Source organism: Glycine soja, chromosome 7 (assembly GCF_004193775.1).
Source record: "Glycine soja cultivar W05 chromosome 7, ASM419377v2, whole genome shotgun sequence".
In the NCBI taxonomy this organism is placed as follows: Eukaryota; Viridiplantae; Streptophyta; class Magnoliopsida; order Fabales; family Fabaceae; genus Glycine; species Glycine soja.
In genome coordinates, this window is record NC_041008.1 from 43,194,804 (window position 1) to 43,220,995 (window position 26,192).

General features: G+C 34.0%; 1 protein-coding gene across 1 annotated transcript; it reads left to right on the forward strand.

The window, feature by feature from the left end:
* Positions 1 to 11,959: 11,959 nt before the first annotated feature.
* Positions 11,960 to 15,624, forward strand: LOC114419878. The gene is made up of 8 exons (XM_028385678.1): positions 11,960 to 12,106; positions 12,310 to 12,584; positions 13,309 to 13,380; positions 13,574 to 13,641; positions 13,754 to 13,910; positions 14,296 to 14,376; positions 14,479 to 14,568; positions 15,048 to 15,624. The coding sequence occupies exons 2-8, from the start codon at positions 12,315 to 12,317 to the stop codon at positions 15,171 to 15,173; spliced, it is 864 nt and encodes a 287-aa protein (XP_028241479.1). The 5' UTR covers positions 11,960 to 12,106; positions 12,310 to 12,314; the 3' UTR covers positions 15,174 to 15,624.
* The last annotated feature ends 10,568 nt before the right edge of the window (positions 15,625 to 26,192 follow it).

Genomic DNA, 26,192 nt, shown 5'->3' on the forward strand with positions numbered 1-26,192 from the left:
AAAAATAAAAAGGATATATATATATATATATATATATATATATATATATATATATATATATATATATATATATATATATAATACTTAATTTCACATGTATTTAATGTTGGACAAGTGGCCTCAGAAATTTTAAGAAGCGGGGGTTGAATTAAGATTTCATTGACTATTCCTAATTGAAAATTTCTCTTTCTTAGATATTCCCTAGATTCAATTATTTCTTTAATTATAAGTTACTCGAATAACAAATAAGAAGAAGTAAACTTAAAGAAATATAAACACAACAGAAAGTAAAAGAGATTAAGGGACGTTGTAAAATCCCCAAGCAACCGGCTTGAGATTTTCACTATCCTTGTAATATCCTTTACAAGCAATGAACGACAAATGACTTCCCTCCTTTGTGTTCAGTGATTACAACCAAGAAGTTATTCCCACTTCTTGCAATGAACCCCAAGGAACGTTGGTCCCTTGTGTCAAGTGATAACAACCAAGAAGTTATACTCACTTCTTGCAATGAACCCAAATGACGTTGGTCTTTTGTGTCTAGTGATTAACCAAGAAGAAAATCCTACTTCTTGCAATGAACCCAAGGAACGTTGGTCCCTTGTGTTCAGTGTTTGCAACCAAGAAGACCTTCTCTTGAAAACAGTCACAAGAGTAGGTCTCTTGAAAAGCTTTTTGTAAGAATGGAGGAGAGGAAGAAAAATAGAATAGCACAAGTTTTTGCCCAATGAACTTTTCTTGACAAAGCAAGTGTTGAACAAAAACTCTTAGAAAGATGTTGAGAATTAGTGTTAATTAGTGTGCATAAAAATTCGTGTCATGGTCACATATTTATAGTCATTTGATGGCTCTTGAAGAACCATGTTAAAAGTTGTGACCCTTGGCAAAAACTAATCACTTTAAAAATTGTAAGTCACACTACATTTGTTTGTTTACAATCCCCAATCTCAGTGTCCAATCGAATCCACCTCTTCAGGTAGCTCTCTTCCCCTAATTGTTTTGTGTTTTGTGGTTTGTGTTTTGTTTGTTTTTGTATTGAGATTGTTTTTGTGTTGTGTTAATGGTAATGGTAATTCTTCATTTGCTAAATGAGTACATGCTTTGATTTGATTTTTGAGTTTGGGGGAAGTGTGGTTTTTGCTTATTTTTTGAAAGGGATAATAGTTATGCATTTTGATTTGTTGATGCTAGTGTCATTTGAAAGTTGAAAGTGAGAGTGAAGAGAAAGAAGAAATTCCCAAATGTGGAAAGCTATGTTACACACTCAAACTATTTGACAAAATGTCACCTAAAAACATGATTTCTTGGACACCCCTTAAAAGTCAGATTTAAGACCCTAAATATATAGAAGCAAAGTTAACTTCTTTCTATTTCAATTCTTGTCTTGGTCCCTTGGATTAGTAGTGGCTAACAACCCTTGAAAGTCATGCAATTAGGGCCTCTACTTTAAACTTGCTTAGGAAGAAACTCCTAGTGGGTGCTGCATAATTTTGCAGCACAATGATGGAACTGGACAAGAAATAGAGAATGTATGCATTATTATTGTGGTGCCTCCAACACCCAAGACAAAATATAGATGAGTTTCAAGTTCTCACCACCCTGCACTTCCTAATCTCACATTCCCTCTAATTCCCCTCTAATTGACTATTTATAGTTTCTTAACTAAATAACAGATAGTTATCCAAGTTATTCTAACTAATTGACAGTTACTAAGGCTCTTAGCTCTTCCAAGAATATTTCCTAACATACCCATTTCCTCATCTATCAATACACCCCCTCCTTCAAGATGGACCTTGTTCTCAAGGTCATGTCGAGGAAAAACAACCTGCCTTACATTAGCAAGGGTCCCATTCCTCCTCTTCTTCCATAATCATCAATTTGAACTATTTATTCTTACACACATGAGCAGGATTATACTTCTCTTCACAGGTGAAACATTCTCCTTTTCTCATCTTCTCATTTACTTCCATGGGTGACAAATTATGGAAGTTTCTTCTACCTTGCCATCTACTGGATCCTGTTTTAGCAACATTAATAGGACCAACTACCTTACTATTTGTTGTTTGTCAATCCTTTACAAATCTTTGACCCAAATAACTGGGTTTCTGAAAATTATACCCCTTACAATTATTCACGGGTAACTTCCCTAAGACTCAATTCTTATCTTCCACCCTACGAGCCTTGACCATAGATTCCATCAAGCTTTTTGGTTCATGGAGCCTTACCTCAGTGTTGATCTCTTCTTTCAGCCCCTTAAGAAACACCTCCACCATAAATGGTTCCTCCATCCCCTTCACCATTCTAATGTGCTTCTCAAATTGGCCTATGAGTTCTTGCATTGTTTCTTCCTGTTCTAGTGCAAACAATGCTTGAAAAGGATTCCCTAGGTTAGACACTTGAAACCTTTGGGAGATTGCGATCTTGAACACTAATGGTTTGGGTTCCAAGATTCCCACCATTGGAACCACCCTAGAGCTTCTCCATCCATGGCAACCATCACTGCTTCAAGCGTATCCTCTTCTTTTACAGCCAGCAACCGAAAATACCTTGCTGTCTTTGTTAACCAGCCCATCAGATCTTCTCCCTCAAATATTGGCATTTCAAGAATTCTCCACAAATTGCAGCTCTGCGTAGCGTTCCCTTTATTCGCTCCTAATGAATCGTCCACGTGAACGTTCGATTCAGGAGGTTTTTCTCCTATGCCACCGCTAATCATTGTATCATCCTTTTTATCAAGCTTAATTGCATCTCCATTGCTTCGCGATTCTCCTCTATCGCCTTCTCCATGGCTTCCATGCATGTCTCCATTCTCACATTTAATTTGCCTTCATCACCATTAAATGATCCCAAGCTCCTAGATTAAAGCTCTAATACCAGTTGATGGAACTGGACCAAAATAAAATGTGTGTATTATTATTGTTGTGCCTCCAACACCTAAGACAGAATACAAATGATTTTCGAGGTCTCACCACCCTCTACTTCCTAATCCCCCATTCCCTCTAATTCCCCTTTAATTGACTATTTATAGTTTCTTAACTAACTAATATTTAGTTATCTTAGCTATTATAACTAACTGCCAATTACTAAGGCTCTTAGCTCTTCCAAGAATATTTCCTAACATACCCATTTCCTCATCTATCACACAACTACTCATTGTTCGACATAATTATGCAAATCAAGGTACCTTCTTGAGTCCATAATTTGGTATATTTTTGTCCTTTCTTAGAAGGCAATTCAAGGCTTGATAAAATGCTAAGCTACATGTTAAAAATATGATTTAAGACCCAAAAGGCTAAGATAGAAATCAAAGCTAAATTAGTATGTTAAGATATGATTTTAAGATGTCCCAAAAAACTAAATTCAGTTTTATTCCTTAAGTATATACACAATTTTCTTTCTATCAATATCATTAGAGAGGGCTCATTAAGCATGCACTGTTCAACTTTGCTACATATAATTGTTTTACTATGTATACTCACTATATTATTTTAGGAGATGATGACAACTAATGTTAACAATATGTATGGAATCAAAACTTTGTCCTGAGACTGCAGTGAAAAATTTCATTGATATAATGGTTGAAGAAAGCACAAAAGGAAACATGCAAAATGGTGGGTTTCACTCTAGAATATGGAACTCAATGACCTATTGGTTGAATTCCATAACCAATTGTTCCTACAAAAAGGAACAACTAAAGGCAAAAATACATAGGTTACAAGCTTTATATCATGAGTTCTCTTTACTCTTGCAGCACGCAAGGTTTTAATTAGTAGTCAATGTTTTTTGTTTGTAATCTTCTGGATTAGTTTTAACTATCAACAACTATTTATGGATTGACTATTTACTTGTACTATTTTCAAACCCATGATAAAGCTGCTCAATTTCAAAAGAAAAAAATGTTTGGACCATTATAAGATATTAGGAGTCATATTCAACAAAAGCATTGCAACATGAGTACTTCATCATTCATCTACCCAAGACCCACCAAAATAAATGAAGAAAATGAGCTTGAAGGTTAATACCTTAACATTTGCAGTCGTCCAAATGATGATAATGCTAGTTCAAATGATGACATGCGAGAAGTAGAGCACAACACAAGTACTAGAAAGCATAAATCTAAGAAAAGGTGTAGAACAGATGAAATGGGAGATTCACTTGCAGCATGGGCTGAAGCATCAAAGGCAAAGGCTGAGACGTATAGGAAGATTGTGAACAAGGAAGACTACTATTCTTATCAAGTGTGTGAATATCGTTGAAGCGTTTGAAAACCTTCATGATGCAATCTATTTGAAAGCCTTGGATAAGTTTAGGGTTGAACCAAAGTGGAAGGAGATGTTTCTTGCTATGTCTAGAGATAGGAGACGGGCATGGCTTTAGATGTGTTTTTCTTTCAAGAGATTTGGATTTGGTTATCCAGTTGATTTTTATGATTCCTTCTCTTATATGGGGTTTGCTTTTGTGTGAAGGGATTTGAATTTTATTATCTAGTTGATTTTTATCCTTCTCCAAATGTTTTTGTTGTGTCACATGAGATTATATGGCTACACATTAAGTTTGCTAGGCACATGGTCTGTTTAAAAATGTTTCTTTGGTGCTCATTTTGAGGGGGAAAATAGCACTTTCAAGTTGATGCTTGTATTTTTCCTTTTCAACCATTTATTGTTGTTGTATGGAGGATCTTACCTTAATTTCTCTTTCTTTCTCAACGTATTCAATGATCTGGCTTGTGGAAATACATCCTAAGTACCCTTCTTTCTTTTTATGAGATCTACTTCTAACTTCTAAGATTAGAAGTAAAACAATTTTAGGCTATTTTTTTTCTCTAAAAATGTTTTTTTTTAATTAACCATGTATAATTTCTTTAATAAGTTAAAATTCATCTTTAAAAAAAGTAAAAAAAACTTCATAATAATTCAATACAAACAAAACAAGTTTTCTATTTTTTAGTTTAAAAAAAAATTGGAAACAATTTTAACAAACAATTGTTTTTGGTTTTTTTAGTTTCTATAAAAAATTTCAAAATAAAATTACCATACAATTTTTTTAACATTCTTCTCAAAAACTGATTTACAAAATAGACTGTGAAAAAAAAAACTAAATTAAACAAGCCTAAATTTCTTATTTCATCAAATTAACCCAAATTCAAAAAATTCAGTTTATAAAGTATATCAATTACTTGTCCTAAATTTGATTTTGAATATAAATTTTCCTATTAGTATAATGAATTGAGTTTATAAAATAATATAAGAACAATAACAAATATGTATTTTATTTTTGAAGAACATTAAAAACTTTTGAAAAATATGAAGTCTATTCAAATTTATTATGATTTTTTTATTTATATCCAAGTAACAATAGTGATGTAAATTTGTATAAATTTTAAAAAAATTATATAATATATATAAATTTATAATTATTTAAATTTGAGTATCCTTTTTGCCATTGTGAATACTATGTTTACATGTACTTGTGTTTTTGTGTGTTTGTATTTAATATTTTTAAACTTTTCATTGTAAAAAATAAAATTTATGTGTTAAAATGATTAATTTTTAATCATTTTGACAATATTAGTTTTACATATGTGATAATATTGATTTTTTAAAGTCTGAATTTATAAGAATAAAAAATCATACTCTTATAATGGACTATATTCAATGAACTATATTATTATTATTATTATTATTGTTAATTTTTTTAAAAAATCTTTTAATTCTTAAGTATTATCACGATACAAACTTTTAGAATAAGGTTTCATCATAATAAATCAACATTATAGTAGGCAATAAAATAAAGCAAAGGTTTACCTGGTCCTCACTTTCTCAACTTGTTATATTTAAGTTCCACTTAAACAAATTTCTTTATAAACACTTATTAAAAAATTAAAAAATATAAAAAAAACTTCAGAAACAAAAATAAAACAAAGTGTATTTCATCTTGTTGAATTGAAGTTAAATTTAACCCGACTCAACCATACTCCTACTATCACCATGGAGATGGCTTACTATTGTATATTTCAAATTACTAACGACTATTAACGTTCAATTAAGCATAAATCTTTTAACATTCAACAAAATTCTGAATCAATAAAATAAAAATATGCCAGCTAGAGTCTTGTTTTCTCTTTGCATGAGAGATTAGGGTTTTGTCTTCCTTTCTACTCTAAGAGCCATATTAGAGAGGGAGCAAAGTATTATTAGGAGGTATGGAGGACGAGTTTGAGAGACTGTTGATAGTGGTGGAGGAGGAGGAGGGTTTCACCTTCAATCTAGAAGAAGCCAATGAGGCGACAACAGACATCTCCCTTTGTCTCGCTGGACACTTCCTGACAGATAAATCGATCAAGGGACATATAATGAAGGAGGATGGCGGATGTTTGGAGGTCATGAAGGGAGTGACAATCACAGAGATCCCACAAGGGATGCATATGTTCTAATTCTACCATAGGTTGGATGTGGAGTGCATAGTAGAAAGTGGGTCATGGTCGTTTGACAACCACATGCTAGTGCTGGGAAGATTAAGCGCAGGGGACATGTTGACACAGATTCCTCTGTTCAATATTCCATTTTGGGTACAATTGAATGATGTGCCAACAGGTTTTGTGACGCCAATGGTTGGGAAACACATGGAGAATTTCATTAGGGAGTTCTTAGAATATGACTCTAAGAACAACACTGGAGGTTCGAGACCGTTTATGAGAATTAAGGTGCTAGTTGGCTTGAGGAATCCACTCAAAACTGGGAAGAAGCTTAGGAAACCTGAAGGAGAGTGGCAGATGATTCAATCTAATTGCGAGAGACTAGGTAATTTTTGCTTTGCCTGCGATGTGATTGGCCACAGGGAGAAGTTCTATCCTGTTCTTTTTTAGAAGGCTAAAGATGAAGGAGTAAGGGGGTGGAATGCTGATCTGCGAGTAGACAACTGAAGGAAAGAAGGAGTGGATGGTAGCAAATGGATCCAGGAAGGAAGGTCTGGTGATGTCACTCCTTATGATAGTGGAGGAGAATCTTGATAGGAGGGAAGCAGAATTGCAGGCAAAATTAATGATACAATTAATGTTAATTTGGATGTGTTGGAGGGGTTGGTAAGTGGGGACAAGGAAATCATTGGTAATAATGGTAGGAAGGAATTAATGGAGGAGCCAATCATGAAGGATATGATTTGAGGAACTAATCCACCGAAATTTGATGACTTGGATATGAAAAACTTTTAGGATATCAGTATTGACAAAAAAATGAGGAGGAATAGGTCGAACAAAAAAGTAAAGGTGGGGAGTTGGACCTTGACATAGCATAGACCCTTCCCAAAAAACCATGCAATCCATGAAGCAAACAAGCAAAATTTTGTATTGGCAGGCCCTAGATCCCAGGCTTCTAGAAGTTATGATCATCTTGAGCTGGAACTGAAGAGGCTTGGGTCACCTCCGTGCAGTTCCAATTTTACGAGGCTTGGTTCGGTCCAACAGACCAAACGTGATTGTGTTGATAAAATTGTTGGCTCACCAACAAAAGGTTGAGGAGGTTAGAGTTAATTTGGGGTTTGCTAATGCGTTTATGGTGGATAGGGATGGCAGAAGTGGGGTCTAGCACTGCTATGGAAGGAGAACGTCAACTGTAAGGTGCTGCATTTTCCCCAAAACTATTAATGTTCTAATCGAGGATGTTGTGCGTGGTTCGTGGTATCTTACACCTTTTTAGGGTATTCCTAATAGAGTTCGAAGACGCGACTCCTAGAACATGCTTTGTTCCTTGGTTGCTAATATTAGTCTCCCATGGTGCATAATTGGGGTTTTTAACGACATCCTCTCTCCAGATAATAAGTGTAGGCGAGTTGAGCACCCCCCATTGGCTTTTGTAAGGCTTTCGAGAGGTGGTCTCAGATTGCAACACTATGGACATTAAGCTAGAGGGTTATCCATTCACTTGGGCCCGTAGTAAGGGGACAACTTATGAAGTAGAAGAGAGAATAGATAGAGCAATAGTGAATCCCCTTATAGTTGCATCTTATTCTAGAAGTGAGGTTGAAGAACCTTATCCCCTAAATCTTGGATCATAACCCGATTTTGTTGTGTTGTGAAAATGTCGACTTCCAGAGATTTTCGTTTTGAAAATTCGAGGCTCGTGGAGGAGGACTTGACATCCATAGTTGAGGGAGTTGGGCCAGTAATCCCTATGGAGATGTTACCTCAAAGCTGCAATGTTGTCCTGATGATGATTTAGAAAGTTGAGGTAAGAAGGTAAAATCTAAATTTCGTGATGATATTGCCCATTGCAAGAGAGACTTGGAAATGTTGAGGAGTGGTTGGAATGAGCATTCTATCTCCAAGTTCAATGAGGTTAACGCTAGGCTCACAGAGCTGATGGTGCAAGACGACACTTACTGGAGGCAGAGATCTAAAACTTTATGGTTAAAGGATGGTGGGGACTTTAACATGAAGCTCTTCCATGCCTCAACAACCACTCGAAGGAAGAGGAACCACATTGATAAATTGTTGAAAGATGATGGCATTGAGGTGACTTCTCAGGAGGATATAAAAGAAGTCGTGGCTTATTACTTTAGGCATATTTTCAATGGCCAAGTTGGCCTCTATGAGCCTGTTACTAATTCAGTTCAATCATGTATTTCGGAGGAGGATAACAGATCCTTTGGTAGCTCATTTTACAAAGGAATAATTTAAGGAGGCCTTATTTGCTATGCATCCGGACAAGTCCCTAGGTTTGATGGCCTGAATCCAACTTTTTTTCAAAAGTTCTGGAACCTTTGTTGCTCAGAAATCTCACAGGCCTACTCGAAGTGGTTGCAGGAAGGTAAATTTCCTTTAAAACTAAATGCTACAAACATTGCAATGATTCCCAAGTGTAAGATGCCCAAATCCACGCGTAACTTGTGACCAATAGCTCTTTGCAATGTTTTACACAAGATTATGTTCAAAGCTTTGGCAACACAAGGTGAGAGGCTTTATTGGGAAGTGTGTTGGGGAGGAGCAATCTGCTTTCACCGAAGGGAGATCGATTCTGGACAATGTGCTCATTGCAGTAGAAATCATTCACTATCTTAAATCCAAGACCAGAGGGGGAAATGGATAAGTGGCCTGAAGATTGATATATGTAAGGCCTATGACCTCGTTGACTGGGGTTTCTAGATGCAATCCTTGTCAAGTTGTGATTTTGCAATCAATGGACCGAGTGGATGATGATGTGTGTCAAAACTGTTTAGTATGTAGTGGTAGTGAATCATGACAAGGTTGATCCTATCTCCCCTGGGAGATCTCTGGCAAGGAGATCCCTTCTCCCTTTTTTATATTTATAATTTTAGCTCAAGGTCTTACATCTTTATTGAGAAGGGTTGAAAATAGGAGGGATATTCATGGCATTAAGATTTGTGGGAAAGCACCTGGGATTTTGCATTTATTATTCGTGGATGATTGTTTTCTAGAGAAAATTTGCAAGATAATGTTATTTTGAAGAATATCCTTTGTGATTAGGAAGCTGCATTTGGCCGGGCTCTAAAATACAAAAAATCTAAAGTTTTCTTTAGCCAAAACACCTCTCAATCAATTTAGAATGCGATTTTGGAGACTTTGGAGGTACAAGCTTGGGCCTTCCTTCTATGGTGGGTTGTAGTAGGAAGCAAACTTTCAATTACATAAAGGATAGAATGTGGAAGAATATGAATTCTTGGAGGGGGAAGAAGCTATCTATGGAAATGAGGGAAATAATTCTGAAATTTGTTGCTCATGCCATTCTAGCCTATGCTATGAGCATCTATTTGTTTTCCCGTCTCTTTGGTAGATTGGACATTAAGGTTTGGTTTGATTTCTGGTTGAGATTGAATAATCATCCAAGAATAACCACTTCCTTTATCCCAAAATTTGATGATTTATCTATGCAAGATTTATTGGTTCCAGGTCTTAGAGACTAGAAAATGGACCTCATTACAAATCTATTCAATGATGTTGATGTAGAAGCAATTTTGGCAAATCCCTTGATTAATTCAAGCATGGAAGATATGCGAATTTGGGGAGAAGCATCTAACAAGAGGTTTTCAGTCAAATATGGTTACAGAGTAGTCATGGAGAGGCTAGCGGATATGTCGAATTCAAGGATCCTTTTCATTATCTGGCACATAAAAGTTCCCCATCTGGTAAGAGTTTTCCTTTGGCGCTTGTGCAGGGATTGATTACCGCTTCCGATGAGGTTAAGGGATAAGGGTGTTGATTGTCCTTTTATTTGTAGTAGATGCAATGAGGGTCTGGAGAATAGTTGGCGTCTTTTCTTTACACGCCAATCTAGTGAGTTTTGTTGGAAAGAAGTTGGATTATGGCATCACATTTCTAGAACCATTGACTGTTTTAAAAATTTCAGAGAAGCTTGTTTTCATTTGTTTGAGTCTCTGGAATCTCACTTTCGCTCCTTATTTGCCATGATTTTGTGGAGTCTATGGAGATGCCAAAATAATCTTATATAGGAAGGTAAGAATCACAATGCTAAAGGAACGACCACACTTGCTAGACAATCTTTGGTAGATTGGACTGTAGCTAGGAATGTGGTAAGGAATTCCGAACCCTTTACCCCTCATGAATCTATTTAGATATGGTCTAAGCCAACTGAAGGTTACTTCAAATGCAACATTGACACAGGTTTTCATAGCCAAGACCAGAAAACCAGCTGGGCTTGTTGTGTCTGTGACAATGTTGGCAGATTCTTGGTGGGCAAAACTTCATGGTCAAGGCCTTCTCCTTCTATCATTGAAGGAGAGGCTTGTGGAATGCTTTAGGCACTGCAGTGGGCAACTAATATAGAGATGTCTCATGTTATTTTCAAGATTGTTAGTATGTAAGTGCATGATAAGATTGTTGATGGCACCATTGACATTTCATAAGTGGGCTCTATCATAAGAAATTATAGAGATATTCTTTCCCGGTATCCAAACTTCTCCATAAGTTTTGTTAAATGACAAGCAAATAGTGTTGTGCATAGCCTTTGCTAAAGCAACATTAGATGAGGCTAGTCCCTCTATCTATTATGATTCACCAAATTGCATTACACGAATAATTTATAATGAAATGCTTCGAGTTAATTTCTGTTTGAAAGGAGGAATTTAAAATTCTGAGAAATTTTAAATTTTAAGAATTTCAAATACCTCAGTTGAAATTCTTTTATTTTCAAAATTTTGTGTTTGAATAAAAAAAAGTTAAAATTATGAGGGTGAAAAAAAAATAAATGAAAAAAAAGAAAAGATATGATTGGTGTGTTAGTTATACGTGTTTCTCTACGCTTAGACCCGATCGATGTTCCACTCTGATACGGTGTTTCTTGAAGAAAATCGTAAGAAGAGAATTTTAATTTCTCATCTTTTAGAATGAAATTGAAATTCCAGATTGTTTTAGTTGTTTAAAATTCTGTTTTAAAATTCCAAAATTTTAAATTCTTCACAAAATATATCCAAATAATGAATTCTAAATGACAGAAATTCAAATTTTCTGATAAATTATTTTTCTCAGTTAAAATTCTTCATCCAAATATATTTTAAAAGAAATGTTAATTTTATACCGTCACAATTTATCATATATGATAAATTTATTAATTTTAATGATAATTATTCTAAAAAAGTCATACAAATAAATGATGATTTATAATTAAATGATGTGTAAACATAAACTCCAAGATAAAAAAAAAAAACATAACGTAATTTATTTTAAAAAAGCTAACTCCAAGTACATAGCAAAAACAAAAAGTTGGAAAAAGAAAAAGGTTTGGCTGTCCCCGACTAAGAAGAAAATCTGTCCGAACACCTGAGACGTGGGTCCCGAACCAAACCCCAATTTGAACGGGTCGTTTGCTCGGCAACACAAGACTCCAACGACATCATCTTTTCCAAAATGACCATAATGTCTCTTTCTAGTTTCTCCGTTCCAAAATTCCAACAACATATTTTAATTCCACAAAGCCACCAACAAAACAAAACGAAGCCCATTACCAACACCACCTTCCCTATATATTCGCCCAACGCCATTTTACACACATTTCTCTCTCTCTCTTCCTTGTTTCTCGCTCAAGCCTTTCTCTCTTTCTAACAAGTTACAAATAAAAGTTCCCCTTTTTCTCCGGTGAGTCTCTCAGATACCCTCATTTTCTCGGGATCCGCCGATTCACCGCGCGATCCCGGGGTTTCTTCTTTTTTTTCTTCTTCAACCCCTTCTTCCATTTCCTCTTCCTTCTTCTTCTTCTTCTTCCCCCCCCCCCCCCCTCCCCCACCCCTTTTTTCCTTTTCAATTTTCAATTTTTTATTCGAAAAAAAATAAAAAAATAGGATCAATGAACGATCATCTGGTGCTGTTCGTGGACCATCTGGTGCGGCCCGTGCCGGTGGTCGAGCCGCTGGCCCAACAACCCCCCGAGCCCGTGACGCCCGTCAATGAGGCCGCGGTGGCGGGTCCCTCCGGGTCGTCTCCGTCTGCGGAGGACGACGGAGACGACGACGGGGAGGACGCGCCGCTGCTGCAGCTGGCGGAGTGTCGCATTTGCCAAGAGGAGGACAGCGTCAGCGATTTGGAGACCCCCTGCTCCTGCAGTGGTAGTCTTAAGGTACATTCCCATTATAAATTAAAAATGAAAAATTAAAAAATAATTAATAATTGTCAAGGTTTTAAATATCGGTGACGGTTGCGTTTCGGTTTTGTCGCTTTTGTTGATATCATGGACAGACCGATGCGGTTTCAATTGTGGTGGACAGATAAAAAAACCATGATGTTGCGGCCCAAATCACGGTCATGGATCGTTTTTTTAAAACCTTGCTAATTGTTATATGAAGCTGTGAATTTATCAAAATTTATATATATAAAATGCTATGTTGGTCATGTTATGTTTATGATATGAAACGACGTTGTTAGTTGTTAAGTATGAAGCTATGTTGATCAAATCGGATAGTTTTAAGGTTATGTTTGGATTAAAGTTTGAGAAAGTATTTTTGCGAATTTCAATGTACAATTGCACAATTACGAATTCCGATTCACAAATGAAGAAGGAAAAAAATTAAAAAATTGTTGCTTTGGGAGTAAAAGTATTTCTGACCTCTCTTAACTACAATCCACACATGCAGTTAATTGTTGAGAAATGAGAGAGATCTTCTTGGTGATAATATGAATTATGAATCTGTTTGGTGTGTTATGGGTGATGAGAATGAGAAAGAATAAGGAGAGGACATTGTTTTTATGTGGCATCTTTGTTTTTTTTTTTTTTTTTCTTTTAATATGCTTGCATTTCCATTTTGTGTTAACGATTGGTGATTTTTTGGAAATTTCATGAACAGTATGCTCATAGAAAGTGCGTTCAGCGTTGGTGCAATGAGAAAGGAGACATAATTTGTGAGATATGTCATAAGGTATGGTTCTTATACATGTGATTTTTACTTTTGTGAAATTTATGGTATTTTAAATTTGTGGTGATGGTTAGATAATGCTAATATGGTCATGCATTGTTTTAACTAGTAAGCTTTATTGAACAATTATTTTGTTCAATTGTGTGTCTCAGTGGTGTGTACTAAATTCTTTCAATTTTATATATGTAATTCTCAGTCCTATGAACCTGGTTATACTGCCCCGCCACCTCGTCCTCAGCCTGAAGAAACTACCATTGATATAGGGTACGCCAAAAGTTCCTGTTTTAAAAGTCTTTATTTCAGTATATCAGTTCTGAATACAAGCCTTGTTGTTTCAAAGTCTTGTTTCACTCATTAGTTATGATTGTTTTGGCAGTGGAGGCTGGACAATCTCTGGCATGCCATTGGACTTGCGTGATACCCGGCTCTTAGCAATTGCAGAGGCTGAACGTCAATTCTTGGAAGCTGAATACGATGGATATGCTGCTTCTCATGCCAGTGGAGCTGCATTTTGTCGTTCAGTTGCATTGATTGTAAGAAATCATTTTTAACAAATTATCTGTAGAATTCAGTCATATTTATGTTCACCAGACATTATTTTCTAGAGGCCATGTTGTTTGATACTTGACAGTAGATATAACACCAGAAGTATCAAGCTTTAGGCATATTTGTTTGGAATTTTATGGAAATCAATTGTACTTGTCATGATCTTTAGGGTCTATAGCAACATTGACTATTCTAGTAGTATTATAAGCTTTAGGCATATTTGTAGTAGAAAATTAAGGAAATCAATTGTACTTGCTTCACTATGAATATGATCTTTAAGGCTTATAGTGACATTGACTGTATATAGTAGTACGCTAAATTGCTAATATACTTGGACATGATTTTAAGCCTAATCCATTCTATTCGGTGCAGTTAATGGCCCTTTTACTCTTAAGGCATGCACTTTCTGTCACAGATTCTGAAGCTGAAGATGATCCATCCACTTTTTTCTCTGTGAGTGACTTTAGTTCATTAGGGATAAGTGGTTCATATAGTAGTTGTATTGCTTTCAAATACATCATTGGGCTAACCTCATCACATGGCCATTCTCTGCAGCTTTTCTTGCTTCGAGCTGCTGGTTTTCTTTTACCTTGCTATATCATGGCTTGGGCAATCAGTATTTTGCAACGCCGGCGACAAAGACAAGTAAGTTTCAGTCTTGGTTCTGACTAATTTTATTCTGATTTTTCTAATTCGGTGTTGGTTTGTTCTGTTTTGAAATCATGCTTCTTGGCTCCAACTTTGTTCATATCTCTTGGTTGTGTTGCTGGGAAACTTCAACGCACATGTATAGTGTGTTTGTTCTTGATGGGAATAATGATTTTATAAAAGTATAGATGTTTGGTTGTTAGATATAAAATTGATTATGCCTCAAAACCTTGGTTTGACTAGAAGTGATAAAATGTAGTTTTTGTGTTTAGTTGAAAAATTTATACTAAATTTCAGCAAACTTGCTTTCAAGATAAAAGCATTCAAACATAAATCACCCCACTTGAAAATCAATTTTACAATATAAACTTCATTCAAAATCAATTTGGTGAACGTTCAACCAAATACTCACAAGTAGATGGATTACTATTTATGTTCCAGGAAATTCTCATGGTTTTCATGTTACGGTGAAACAGGAAGCGGCAGCACTAGCGGCAACCCAAGTTGCTTTTGTTCTACAAACCGGGCAGCGTAGGGGTCTGCAGTTTGCAATAGGACCAGGACCACCAACAATGAATACACACCAACCGGAACAAGTGTAATTTTTGTATGCCACCAGTGTATGTAACAAGGCTTGTTGGAATGCCATGCATTTTTTTACTCATGATTTTTCTGAGCTCTAATTTACATACATAGCTTGAGAGACTTTGAGATGGTACTTAATATTCTAGGGTCCTTAAACCCTCAAAAAGAACCGCTCATTTTGTTGTATTGCAGTTTCAAAGTCTTTGAAAGTTATAGCAATGTTAATTCTACTAGAAAGTTAGCATGTCATTCCATAGGGATAAGGTTGTGTCCGTGCCTGTTTTCCTGCACCGTAATAATCATGATTGAAGCAAACGCAAACGGTAGAAGAATTTGACAAGAGTTTTTGCATTAATTTGAGCACGAGAATGTCCCATCTGTCTTCGGTGCTTGTTGGCCATCCATTTTGGTTTGTTTCCAAATTGTATTGACTTCTCCAATAGCGACATTGCATCGTTCAGACTAAAATAGTTTTTAGAAGTCGTTTCTATTTAATTCCTCACCCAGTAGATGCAATATAGGAAGCCTCTCGAAATCAATAAGCAAATTGATCATTGATGAACTTTCGAGTTACAATTACAATAAAAAATTATTCTTATCTTTAAGAGTGACAAAAAATTATCGTCAATTTGCCTTCAAAATAATCATTATTTTTTCCTCAATTACAATCAAACATTATTTTGAGAAAGAACAATAATAGCAAATCACTTTAAGATACTTCACTTCACAATAAATTTAGGAAAGATGGTAGTAGATTGCTCAATGCTTATCGTGTTGAATTTTATTTATTTATTTCTTTTGTAAGTTCCTCATCTTTATCTTGATTTTCTTGGGCCTCGTTTTTGGTGGATTTCAGTTGTTAAATTTAGGATACTTCATTTCTTCAGTTTTTAGTTTCTAAATTTTAAAAATTAAAATTAGTTTTAAAATTTTAGTTTGTATTTATCAGTTTTTTTTCCTTGTCAATCTTAATTTTTTCAATAGTTTACTATAAAGATGTGACCTTTTTTGCATGGATATGATGAGAAGATATGAAGAGTTGAACATAAAAGAAAAGATAATTTTTGTGGACTTTTACAGGTTAGTATACATCAGATCATGATTAGATAAAGTTAGAAAGAGATTTAATTCATATTCAAAATTTAAGTCTAAATTCAAGGACAACTTTGAGTTATGTTGGTTGTGGGTTTGATGTGAGTCACGCAAGTTTAGTTAACAGTTTCATGATTGATTTGAATTTTTAAAATGAGGTTTAAGCCCACTGAAAGTCCAATTTATATAGTTTTTTTTTTTTTTTTTGCATGTTAAGCACAAGTTGTGCTATAATCGGATTAGGCAAAAAGTGTTTAAGTTTAATCCATGCTCAAAATTTAAAACTTGATGAGGGTTAAAAGCTATAGTGGGTTGAACTGAAAAGTCTATAAGTTTCTAAAATTATATATGTTCGAGCTAGATTTGTAATGTTTATTTGCTAGCTAAGTCCAAATCGCTTAACTCAATTGATTGTATTATTGAGTTGTGTTTAGATAATTAAATTATGAGTATTCAATAATTGACAATAAAATCCCTATGAAAAAATATCTTTATTACTACTTGGTAAAATTGTGTTTCTTTTTAGGTCTAGACGGTCCAACGTTTCATAATTAAACGATTCATTCAAATCCAATATTTTGATAATTACAAAGATATAAATTATTGATGGACTAATGATTTATTCTTAAGTGAAACATGACTTATTATATATGAGCACACACGATAATGATATTCTATCCTAATGCTCTTATTAGTTATGTCCATTTATAACTAGAACTTGATTTTTAATAGAGTTATATTTAGGGTCCAACACATTGTTGTAAACAAGCATCCAATCATTTGTGAAAACTAGTGTCTTTACATTGTGTCTTTATAATCGTGTCCAATGAATTTATTCACTTAAACAATCCATTTTATATTAAGTATAAGTGATGACCAACATCGTATTGGATTCACGTTAGCTAAAAAAAGAAGTGCTTGTGCCAACTTCCTTAAACCATTCACTTTGCCTCTCTTGCTTTGAATGTTAACGTTTGAATTTCAAGTATTTAAGGATAAAATAGAAGAGAATAAAAGAAATCAGAAGAGAATATTCCTCAGAGGTCGTTATTGCTGGAGAAAGGAGCACAAATAGTTGTTTGTACTTTTATTTCTTTTCTCACCTCAAGCAAGTGACACGTTGCACAAGGTGCCAGCTGTGAGACGATCATATCAAGGAAGGCTCTAATTCCATAACGAATCTCTTCTCTGAGGTTTATAAAGGGTAGCTCAAGCACTGCCATCAACACACAAAAACCAAGAGAAATACAAGCAAATGAATTTAAAGTGTTGAGATTTTGTCAAGTCATTGGATGATACTATATATATTATGCTTAAATTGTTATCCTTTGCTCTTATAAATATTATGCTTAAATTGTTATCCTTTGCTCTATAAAGTTATTTGATTATATTTGCGCTTAATTGCTTATCCACTCTTTGAGTGTTTTAAATTTGTGTATTCATTTCAAACCTTTTTTGTTTGTGAAAGACAAGAGTGACTTAGTGTTAAATAATACTTGGGTGTTCTTAGATTCAGATGGAATCTAAGAGGTGTTCCAGAATTGGCCTAGAGAATACAGTTGTAGCAATAAGTGATAGGACAAAATATTTGTTTGAAATCAATTTTTGATTGGTAGAACCCCTTACAGGATTATAAAGGAGAATTGGACGTAATTTAGTTGTTTGAGTGAACCAATATAAACTTAAGTGGTTCTACTTCTCTCTAAGTCTATTTTAACTTGTATTCTCGTGATCATATTTTGACACACTTCATCACATAAGTTTGTATTTGAAAGTCTTTGTGAAAACATTGTTCTATCAGCATTGGACGATAGTCTATATCTGCTTCTTAACGAAGTTGTTTTTCCATTCATTGGATAATACACTCAAAACATTGTTTTTGACATATCTATGTGAGAAAACCATACTCTTTGAGAAATAATTTTCATATTTATCTAACACATTATTTAACCCACCATTTCTAATGTGATATTTGGTATTTCACTTTTGTGGCATGGTTAAATGGTAGTTCATCAAAAGAGTCTCACTCAATTGGTTGAACATAATATATGAGTGTCTTCAATTCTTATGAATAAAAAAAATGTTAGTTTACCCTTTTCTCTTCATAATTGCTATCAAGTAGTTAAGTATCATGGTTTTAAAGTGTGGTTGTGATTGCTACTATGATTATGGGCATTATGGATATTGCGATGTGGCTTGTGGTTGTGTGGTGTAAAATTACTATATGTAAAAAATAATTTTACAATTATTCTAGAGTAAATTACATATGTCTCCCTTGCGGTTTAAGGAAATTACACATGTCTCCCTTCTGTTTTTAAAACCTATACAAATCCCCTAAATGTCGCCTAAACGTTTGATAGTAACAAGTCATATACATTGACAATTTTGAATGAAAAATGCTAAAATATGTTTTTCATCCTCATAAATATGGAAATGTTCATAATCCATTATTTCCAAAAAAAATATCTATTTTTCATTCTCATAAAATTTAAATGTCTTACTTCGATGTAAAAAAGTTGAAAAACCTAATACTTTCTACAACATATATGTAGGTTTGGATGTATTTAAACTTAGTTCCGAGCATATAATCGATGTAGAAAAATTAAAATCTTGACACTTTTTTACAATAGCATACATAAAGGTTTGGATGTACTTGAACTTAGCTTTGGACAAAAAAGTAACAAATTTAAATTTTACGAGGACGTAAAATAGACAAATTTTTTTGTAGTTATCGATTTGAAATATTTCCATATTTATGAGGATGGAAAATATATTTTAGTCTTTTTTTTATCAAAATTTTCAACACACATGATTTGCTACTATCAAATGCTTAGACGATATTTAGGGGATTTGTGTAGGTTTTAAAAATAAAAGGGAGACATGTGTAATTTTCTTAAACCTCAGGGGAAGCATATTGATTTCCTTAAACCTTAGGGGAGACATATGTAAGTTTTTCTATAAAAAAAACATTTATAATTTCGTTAAATCTTAGAAGAGATACATATAATTTACTCATTATTCTAATTATTTGCATATCTTTTATTTATAATATCATATAACTTTTTATTGATTTTAAGATTTGATATTCCCTATCATCCCATACTTCAAACCTATTCGACCATTGCCACTTAGAAGTTTAAAATAGATGATTGAAATCTAAGCTTAATTTAGTTTTGACAAAAAAGTGGAATAGATCAATGTTAAGTCTCCATTGCAGTTCCCCCACGGCTAAGTTGTGATTGAAAATCACACTGCAATTTGGACCGATGCGGCCCGCAACAATAATATTGAATATGTATATAGTGCATGTTTTTAGGTCTTGTTAGCGACAATGAGATTTCAATATTGCATGTTCAAACCATTTAGAATCATTAAATCGGTCTTTCACTAAATGAATATGATTACTATTCCTGTCCTCTTATCATAAATCATTTAATCTGTTTAGGATTGCTAATGCACAAAGTAGCTTTTCAAAGTATTTTACCACATTAGCAAGAAAAAAAGTATAAGATGAAAATATAGTCCACTCTGTTTTTCCCTTTTTCATACAACAAAAGCATAAAGCTTTATGCTTGCATAATTTGTAAAAACAAGGAAGAATTTTGCTAAGCCATCACTTAAGCAGCGGTTTCTCACCATTTAAGCGATGGGCCCGGTAAGCGGTAGTATAAAATTATTAGCATTAGTGGTAAACTGGAGTGCACTCATATTCCACCATAAGCAGCTATATATGAGAAACACATATTTATGTTAATATGGTAGTTGTCCCCTTGTCCTTAACCTGAACATCTGGAATGCACGCACAAGCTTTAGCACAAAACCTCAACATCTAGAGTGTCCTTAACAAAGAAAAAGAATAATATATAGCAACATTTGCCACAATAGACAATGAGATAGCCACGCATCTAAGAATAATATACACACAACACAAGAAACTATGTAATGTTAAGTCTATACGATCGTTTAGTATCTTAGTTTTGATGAATAACAAACGTAAATATAACTAAATCACAATAAAAGAAAAGCTAACGAGATCTTTCAAGTGTACATGTATTAAACAAACAAATAAGACTACTACTTTAATAGAAAACTTATATTATATCGTCAAAGAATCACATCTAAGAAGAAAGTATCCAAAACATAAGTTTTGAACTAAGTGTTAGATAGTCTTAAAGAAAAGATATATATGAAAAAAAGTGAAATGACAAGGAAATAAAAGAAAAATCACTCTATGCCACTAGCACGGCATTTGATCACACAACACTCTTCTTTCAGAAAATATCACCACCCCACCATCCACTGGGACAGAGAAAGCTCTTTGTTACTCTTCTTCTCCCAGTGCATAACACCGTTGGTTCTTTTTTTTTTTTGAAGTAAAAGATAGCATATCATTAACTATTTGGATCCAAAAACAGATCCATATCATGCTGTACATCAAAAAATAACTGAGATGGAATTTCCTCCACCCAATATCTTTCACTTGCAGTAAAGCTAATTTACAAAGCCTATGTGCAACAGAATTTGCTTTTCTCTTTGTATGAACTAACAAAAATTATGTTGATTCACTAACATATCACAACATTCCTGCAAAACAGTAGTATGGTGTGTGCAGTTCTGGTTCTTTGACTTGCTTCATGCATCTGTAAGGTCTTGGCAATCAGTTTCATAAACAACATTCTGCAACAAAAGATAGTGTGCCATTTTAATGCTCCATTTAAAAGCTAAGCTCTCTGCTACTTGAGGCTGATAAGAGTGGTTGTCTAGGAAAGTGGCAGCAGCCAGAACCTATTGGGATAAATATGTATGCCCAAGATTCAATCGATCATGTTATCAATTTTAATAAATAATTGTTCTTTATTTTATTATCATATTTATTATTTTATTAAATTGTTAATTTGACAAGTCATTAATTAAAATTAGAGACTTGTTATCACGATAGAGATTATAATAATGAGAAGCAAGTCTTTTATAATTTTAATCTACATTATTTTTTATCATAGGATTATTGTGAATAACACATCAATAATCCAGATAGATCAATGTATATGTATTGATCTTTATTGGATAAAGATTAATAGATCTCATTTATTAAATTGCATATATAAATGATGTATACGTGGATGTCATTATTGAACGGACTCAATTGAGAATTTCTAATAGTTAATATTACTTTGATATGTGAATAAGAAGTTCTCAAGAAGAAATATATTAGTTTCCTTTGACCCTAGATTATCATAGTAATTAACAAGTTATTTGTTATATTTTAATTTCGGACACCTAATACCTTAGGACACTAGTTGAATGAATATTAAATATAATTAAATACTTGTAGAATTAATGATTAATCAAAAAAGAATCCATCAACTCTAGGTAATAAGTTTGAGCTATAGGATAGAATTAAGACCTTTGTCTGGACAATTGGATGAAAGAAGAAAAGAGTTTCTTAAGTCATTCATTGATTAAATATGTTAGTTCATTAGAGTTTGACAATAATACTATACTCTAGAGTTAATTTTAGATGATGAAAGAAAATATTACATTATTCTTTTGTAGGTTCTTGAAGGTAAAAGATGTTACTTCATGCTATCCGGACGTTAATGAGTGTTGTGTTGCTAGACGCATATCTTGATGAGTAAATTAATTATGATTAATTTACTTCCGATTTAGTATTATTGAACCTACATTGCAAAAGAAAATAATTTATTTGATAATTAAATTAGATAATTTAATTTAATCAAATAAATATTTTAGTGAAATATTATTATATTTTTTTGTTAGCACCAAGAATATAATTAATATAAAAAGGGGAGTATTATTTTTATAAATGCAGAAGTTGTCCATAAAATAAGAATAATATTCTATTGCTACATATCACGAATGTGATTAATTATCATAAGTTATGTGATTAATCGTGAATTATCTCTTTTTCTTATATAAGGAAACTTCTTAAAATAATATATGAGATAATGTTTATTTTTATAAAGATAAAGAGATATGGAAATATTTTAAATCTTTCCTTTTCTTTGAAAAAAAGGCTCAAATCCATATCTCTTTAACATTATATATAGAAATGTTTACCTGAGGACAAAACACAAACTAGAAAAGTTCAAGTCTAGTTTTAGACCTCAAAAGTAGGAAGAGGATTTTTTTGGAGTTCAACTCATCAAAGAATTGATAACAGACATTGTTGTTTGGATACATAGATCCTAATTTTTCCGTTGCAACTGTTAGGAACACTTCTATGTAACTATCAGAACCTATCCTTGGTGGTCCTGAAATATAACTCCCAAACCAGTACTTTACCTTTTTGAACATCAAAATTTCCCTTCCTCTTGGGGCTTCCATCTCCCCAAATGATGATCATTGTTCTGGTGGATAGGACTCCTTTGTAAGCGTAAGGAATTAGCTCTTGACAGAATTTGCTCCAAGGAGGTGTTCTTGTTTTCAAAAACCATCAAATTTCGTGCTTGCCATATGGTATAAAGAAACTCACAAATTGTTGCAGCAATTTCTCCATCCGCCAATGACAACATTCTTCCAAACCACTCCATGAAATTTGATTCTTCACTCATGTCAATTCTAATAGCTAGCGGTGAAGCGAACCGCCATCTCTTAACTTCTTCACATGTTAGCAATGCATGAGTTACAGTTTCATCGTGAGTCCCACATCTTGGGCAGTTGGCATTATTCAGAATTCCTATATTCTGATTTATGTAAACTGGAAGGGAATTTTGACCCGCTCTCCAAACCAGATGACAACAATGAGGGAGGGTCTTTATCTTCCAAATTTTCTTCCATATCTCCCCTCATATGATGCTAGTTGAAGTGGGCTTGTCATCCATATTAGCTTTTGCCAATCTATACGCTGTTTTGATAGTATAACAACCATGTGATGAGAGTTTCCACATCAGTCTATCAAATGGCTGACCTTGACACAAAGGGATGGAGTAAATCTTAGTTGTTCATCTAAGCTAAAAATCTGACTAATCTCCCAAATATTCCAAGGGCTAGAATCAGGTTCTATAAGGTCTGCCACTCTCATATTCACATCAAGCTGATTATTTGGATTTGGATGAAGCATATTGTCCAATGTGTCTGGTATCCGTTTATCCCCCTAGACTCTGACCTGTTGACCATTACCAATTCTCCTTAGTGTTCCCTAAATTATATCATTTGCTGACATAATACTTCTTTGAGTATAACTTGGATTGCAGCCAACTCTTTCTTCCAGAGGAGGGACTCTAGGGAAGTACTTGGCTGTCATTACTCTTGACATTAGAAAATCTTCAAAATTTATTATGCGCCATCATTGGCTTGCCAATAAGGCCTTGTTAAAAGCCCTGACCATTCTAAATCCAAACCACCGTCCCTTGATCTTGTTAGCCTTTGCTTGCTGACCCAATGAATCTTCTTATTTTCTGTTGATCCACTCCAGAAGAACTTTGCAGTCATGGTTTCTATTTGGTTACAAATTGAAACTGGTAGTTGAAAGCACCCGATAATATATGTTGGTATCGCTTGAACAATTGCTTTAATAAGCACCTCCCTACCAGCTTGTGAAAGGCTTTTCTCCTTCCATCCCTTAACTTTATTTCAAACTCTTTCCTTCAAACAGTTAAAGATTTGTGACTTCGATCTCCTAATGAGAGTTGGGAGTCCAAGATAGTTAGCATGTCTCTCCACTTCCTGGTAGTTGGCACATTTCAGCTTGGGGAGATTTGAGATTTATGGAAATTAATCCTTTAGCCTGAAGCTTCTTCATACTTCCTTAGGATCATAGCATCATGACTGGCCTTTTTAGTGGTTTCCCTCCTAAAGATGATGTTGTTGTCGGCAAAAAGGAGATAGGAGATGGCTGGAGCTGCTGGGCATATCCAAATGCCGTGTAGAGCTCTTGCTTGGACAAATCTAGATATCAGAGCTGACAATGTTTCAGCACAAAGTATAAATAGGTAGGGGGAGATAGGATCCCCCTACCTCAACCCTCTACTTGGTCTGAATTGTTAGGAATTTTATAATTCCTAATTAATTAATATGGGCTACATATTATATTATAACATTTATATTAGTTATTTACATTTAAATGGGTTCAATATAAAGAGATCTATTTAAGTGAGCCCATTAGACTGCCAGAAAATTGATATGAGCTTAATGAGCGGAAACTAGTTTGGCCCATTAGGGGATAATGAGAACCCTAGTAGGTTTAAAACATAAGGCATGGTTATGGTCCCCAATACACCAAATCAATAAACAGTTTCTCCTTTTCCCATCTAAAGAGAAAACGAAGGTCCCATAAGGAAGAAGGTGATTTGGTTGAGGAAGGTCATTAAACCAATTGTTCGTGACCACTCTCAGATTCCGCTACGTGTTGATCAAGCTCTCTATGGATCCAAGTATTCCTTAAAACCTCTTAATAATCTGACGTAATGTGTTTTGGTGTTCATTTGGTATTTTATAAGGTTTATTGAAAATTTCCAACAAGTGGTATCAGAGCCACCATTACTGTCAGATTATTGGGATTTAAAGCTTTGTTTGATATGTATTATATCTAGATCCTTTTAGTTATATGAACCCTAATTTTATTTTGGGGAGAAACTATTTTGATCAATAAAATTGTAAAACCCCCAAATTTATGTGTTATGGCCATAAAGTTTTTCTCCTCTTTAGAATTAATAAAAGGCCTCTGCATTTGATTTACGAAGTTGTACAATTTTTTTTTTGTTTGTGTCGCATTTGCTGGCATATTATTCTATTTGGGATAAAGGTTCTACGTATCTGGTGTTGGAATTTAGTACGTGGCACAATTTCATAAATATATATATTTTTTTGTTTATATGAATCAGTAATAAGACAATGGTCTTTTGTCTTATATGAATAATTTATTATTTTTTTGCCAACTGTTTTTTTTTTCATGAAACGATGATAAGCTGATAATTTATATTATTCATGTGGTTAGTATAAATTTGTGATAGTATCGTGATATGTTTGTTTCAGGTGCGTAATTAGTTTACCATGATGTAGTTTTCCAAACATTTACTGCTATCACAATTGGGTGCAAATTTAACCATTACGGATCCTTTCCATTTATTTGCGTGTCCTGTAATTTTAATTAAATTGATTGAACCATTATGTTGTCAAAGTAAACTCTATTGCGTAAATTAATTTAATTAAATTGCATGGATGTTAGTATGAAATTATTTGTGCGAATTGTGATCAACCCGAAGGAAGACACAATTTGGCCAAATAATAACATACTTACGATGATAAATATGTGACAATTATAAAGTTTTTTTTTGTGAATAATGCTATTATTTGACAGAACTAATTGTCAATATTTGATCATTGCATTGAGAGTACCAATTACAAATTAATTTCTCAGTCCAAAGACTAGAATTAATGTTGTGCTGGGTATCTTGTGATGGATCTGTTATCGAAAATATTTGCATGTCTTGTAATATATATACTTTATATGGCTTGCTTGATTATTTGTGAACATGTTATGATTTTTATTCTCTCTTTAGTTAATATTACTAGTGCTGAAAATGCTGCCCAAGTGAATTCTATCCCAATGTTGAATGGGACAAATTTTAAGGTTTGGAAGGAAGCCGTAGAAATTGTTCTTGGCTGTACGGATTTGGACTTGGCATTGAGGACAGAACGACCCATTTCCACTCTGAAAACCTCTAATGAGGTAAAATTTGAGAAGTGGGATTGGTCCAACCGAATGTGCCTAATGATCATGAAGTGCTCTATTCCAGAGGCGTTTCGGGGCTCTATTTCTGAAGGTCAAAGTGCAAAGAAATTCCTTGAGGAAATTGAGCAATACTTTGCCAAAAATGAAAAGGCGGAGACGAGTAACCTTTTGGCTAAACTCATCTCCATGAAGTATAAAGGCAAAGGAAACATAAGGGAGTACATTATGGAGATATCCAATTTCGCATCAA

Bases quoted from the DNA above. Each gene is read 5' to 3' on its own strand.
- LOC114419878 (XM_028385678.1), top strand. From the start codon at position 12,315: ATGAACGATCATCTGGTGCTGTTCGTGGACCATCTGGTGCGGCCCGTG. The intron at 13,642-13,753 runs GTACGCCAAAAG...TTGTTTTGGCAG, and splicing joins GAAACTACCATTGATATAGG to TGGAGGCTGGACAATCTCTG. The intron at 14,377-14,478 runs GTGAGTGACTTT...CATTCTCTGCAG, and splicing joins ATCCATCCACTTTTTTCTCT to CTTTTCTTGCTTCGAGCTGC.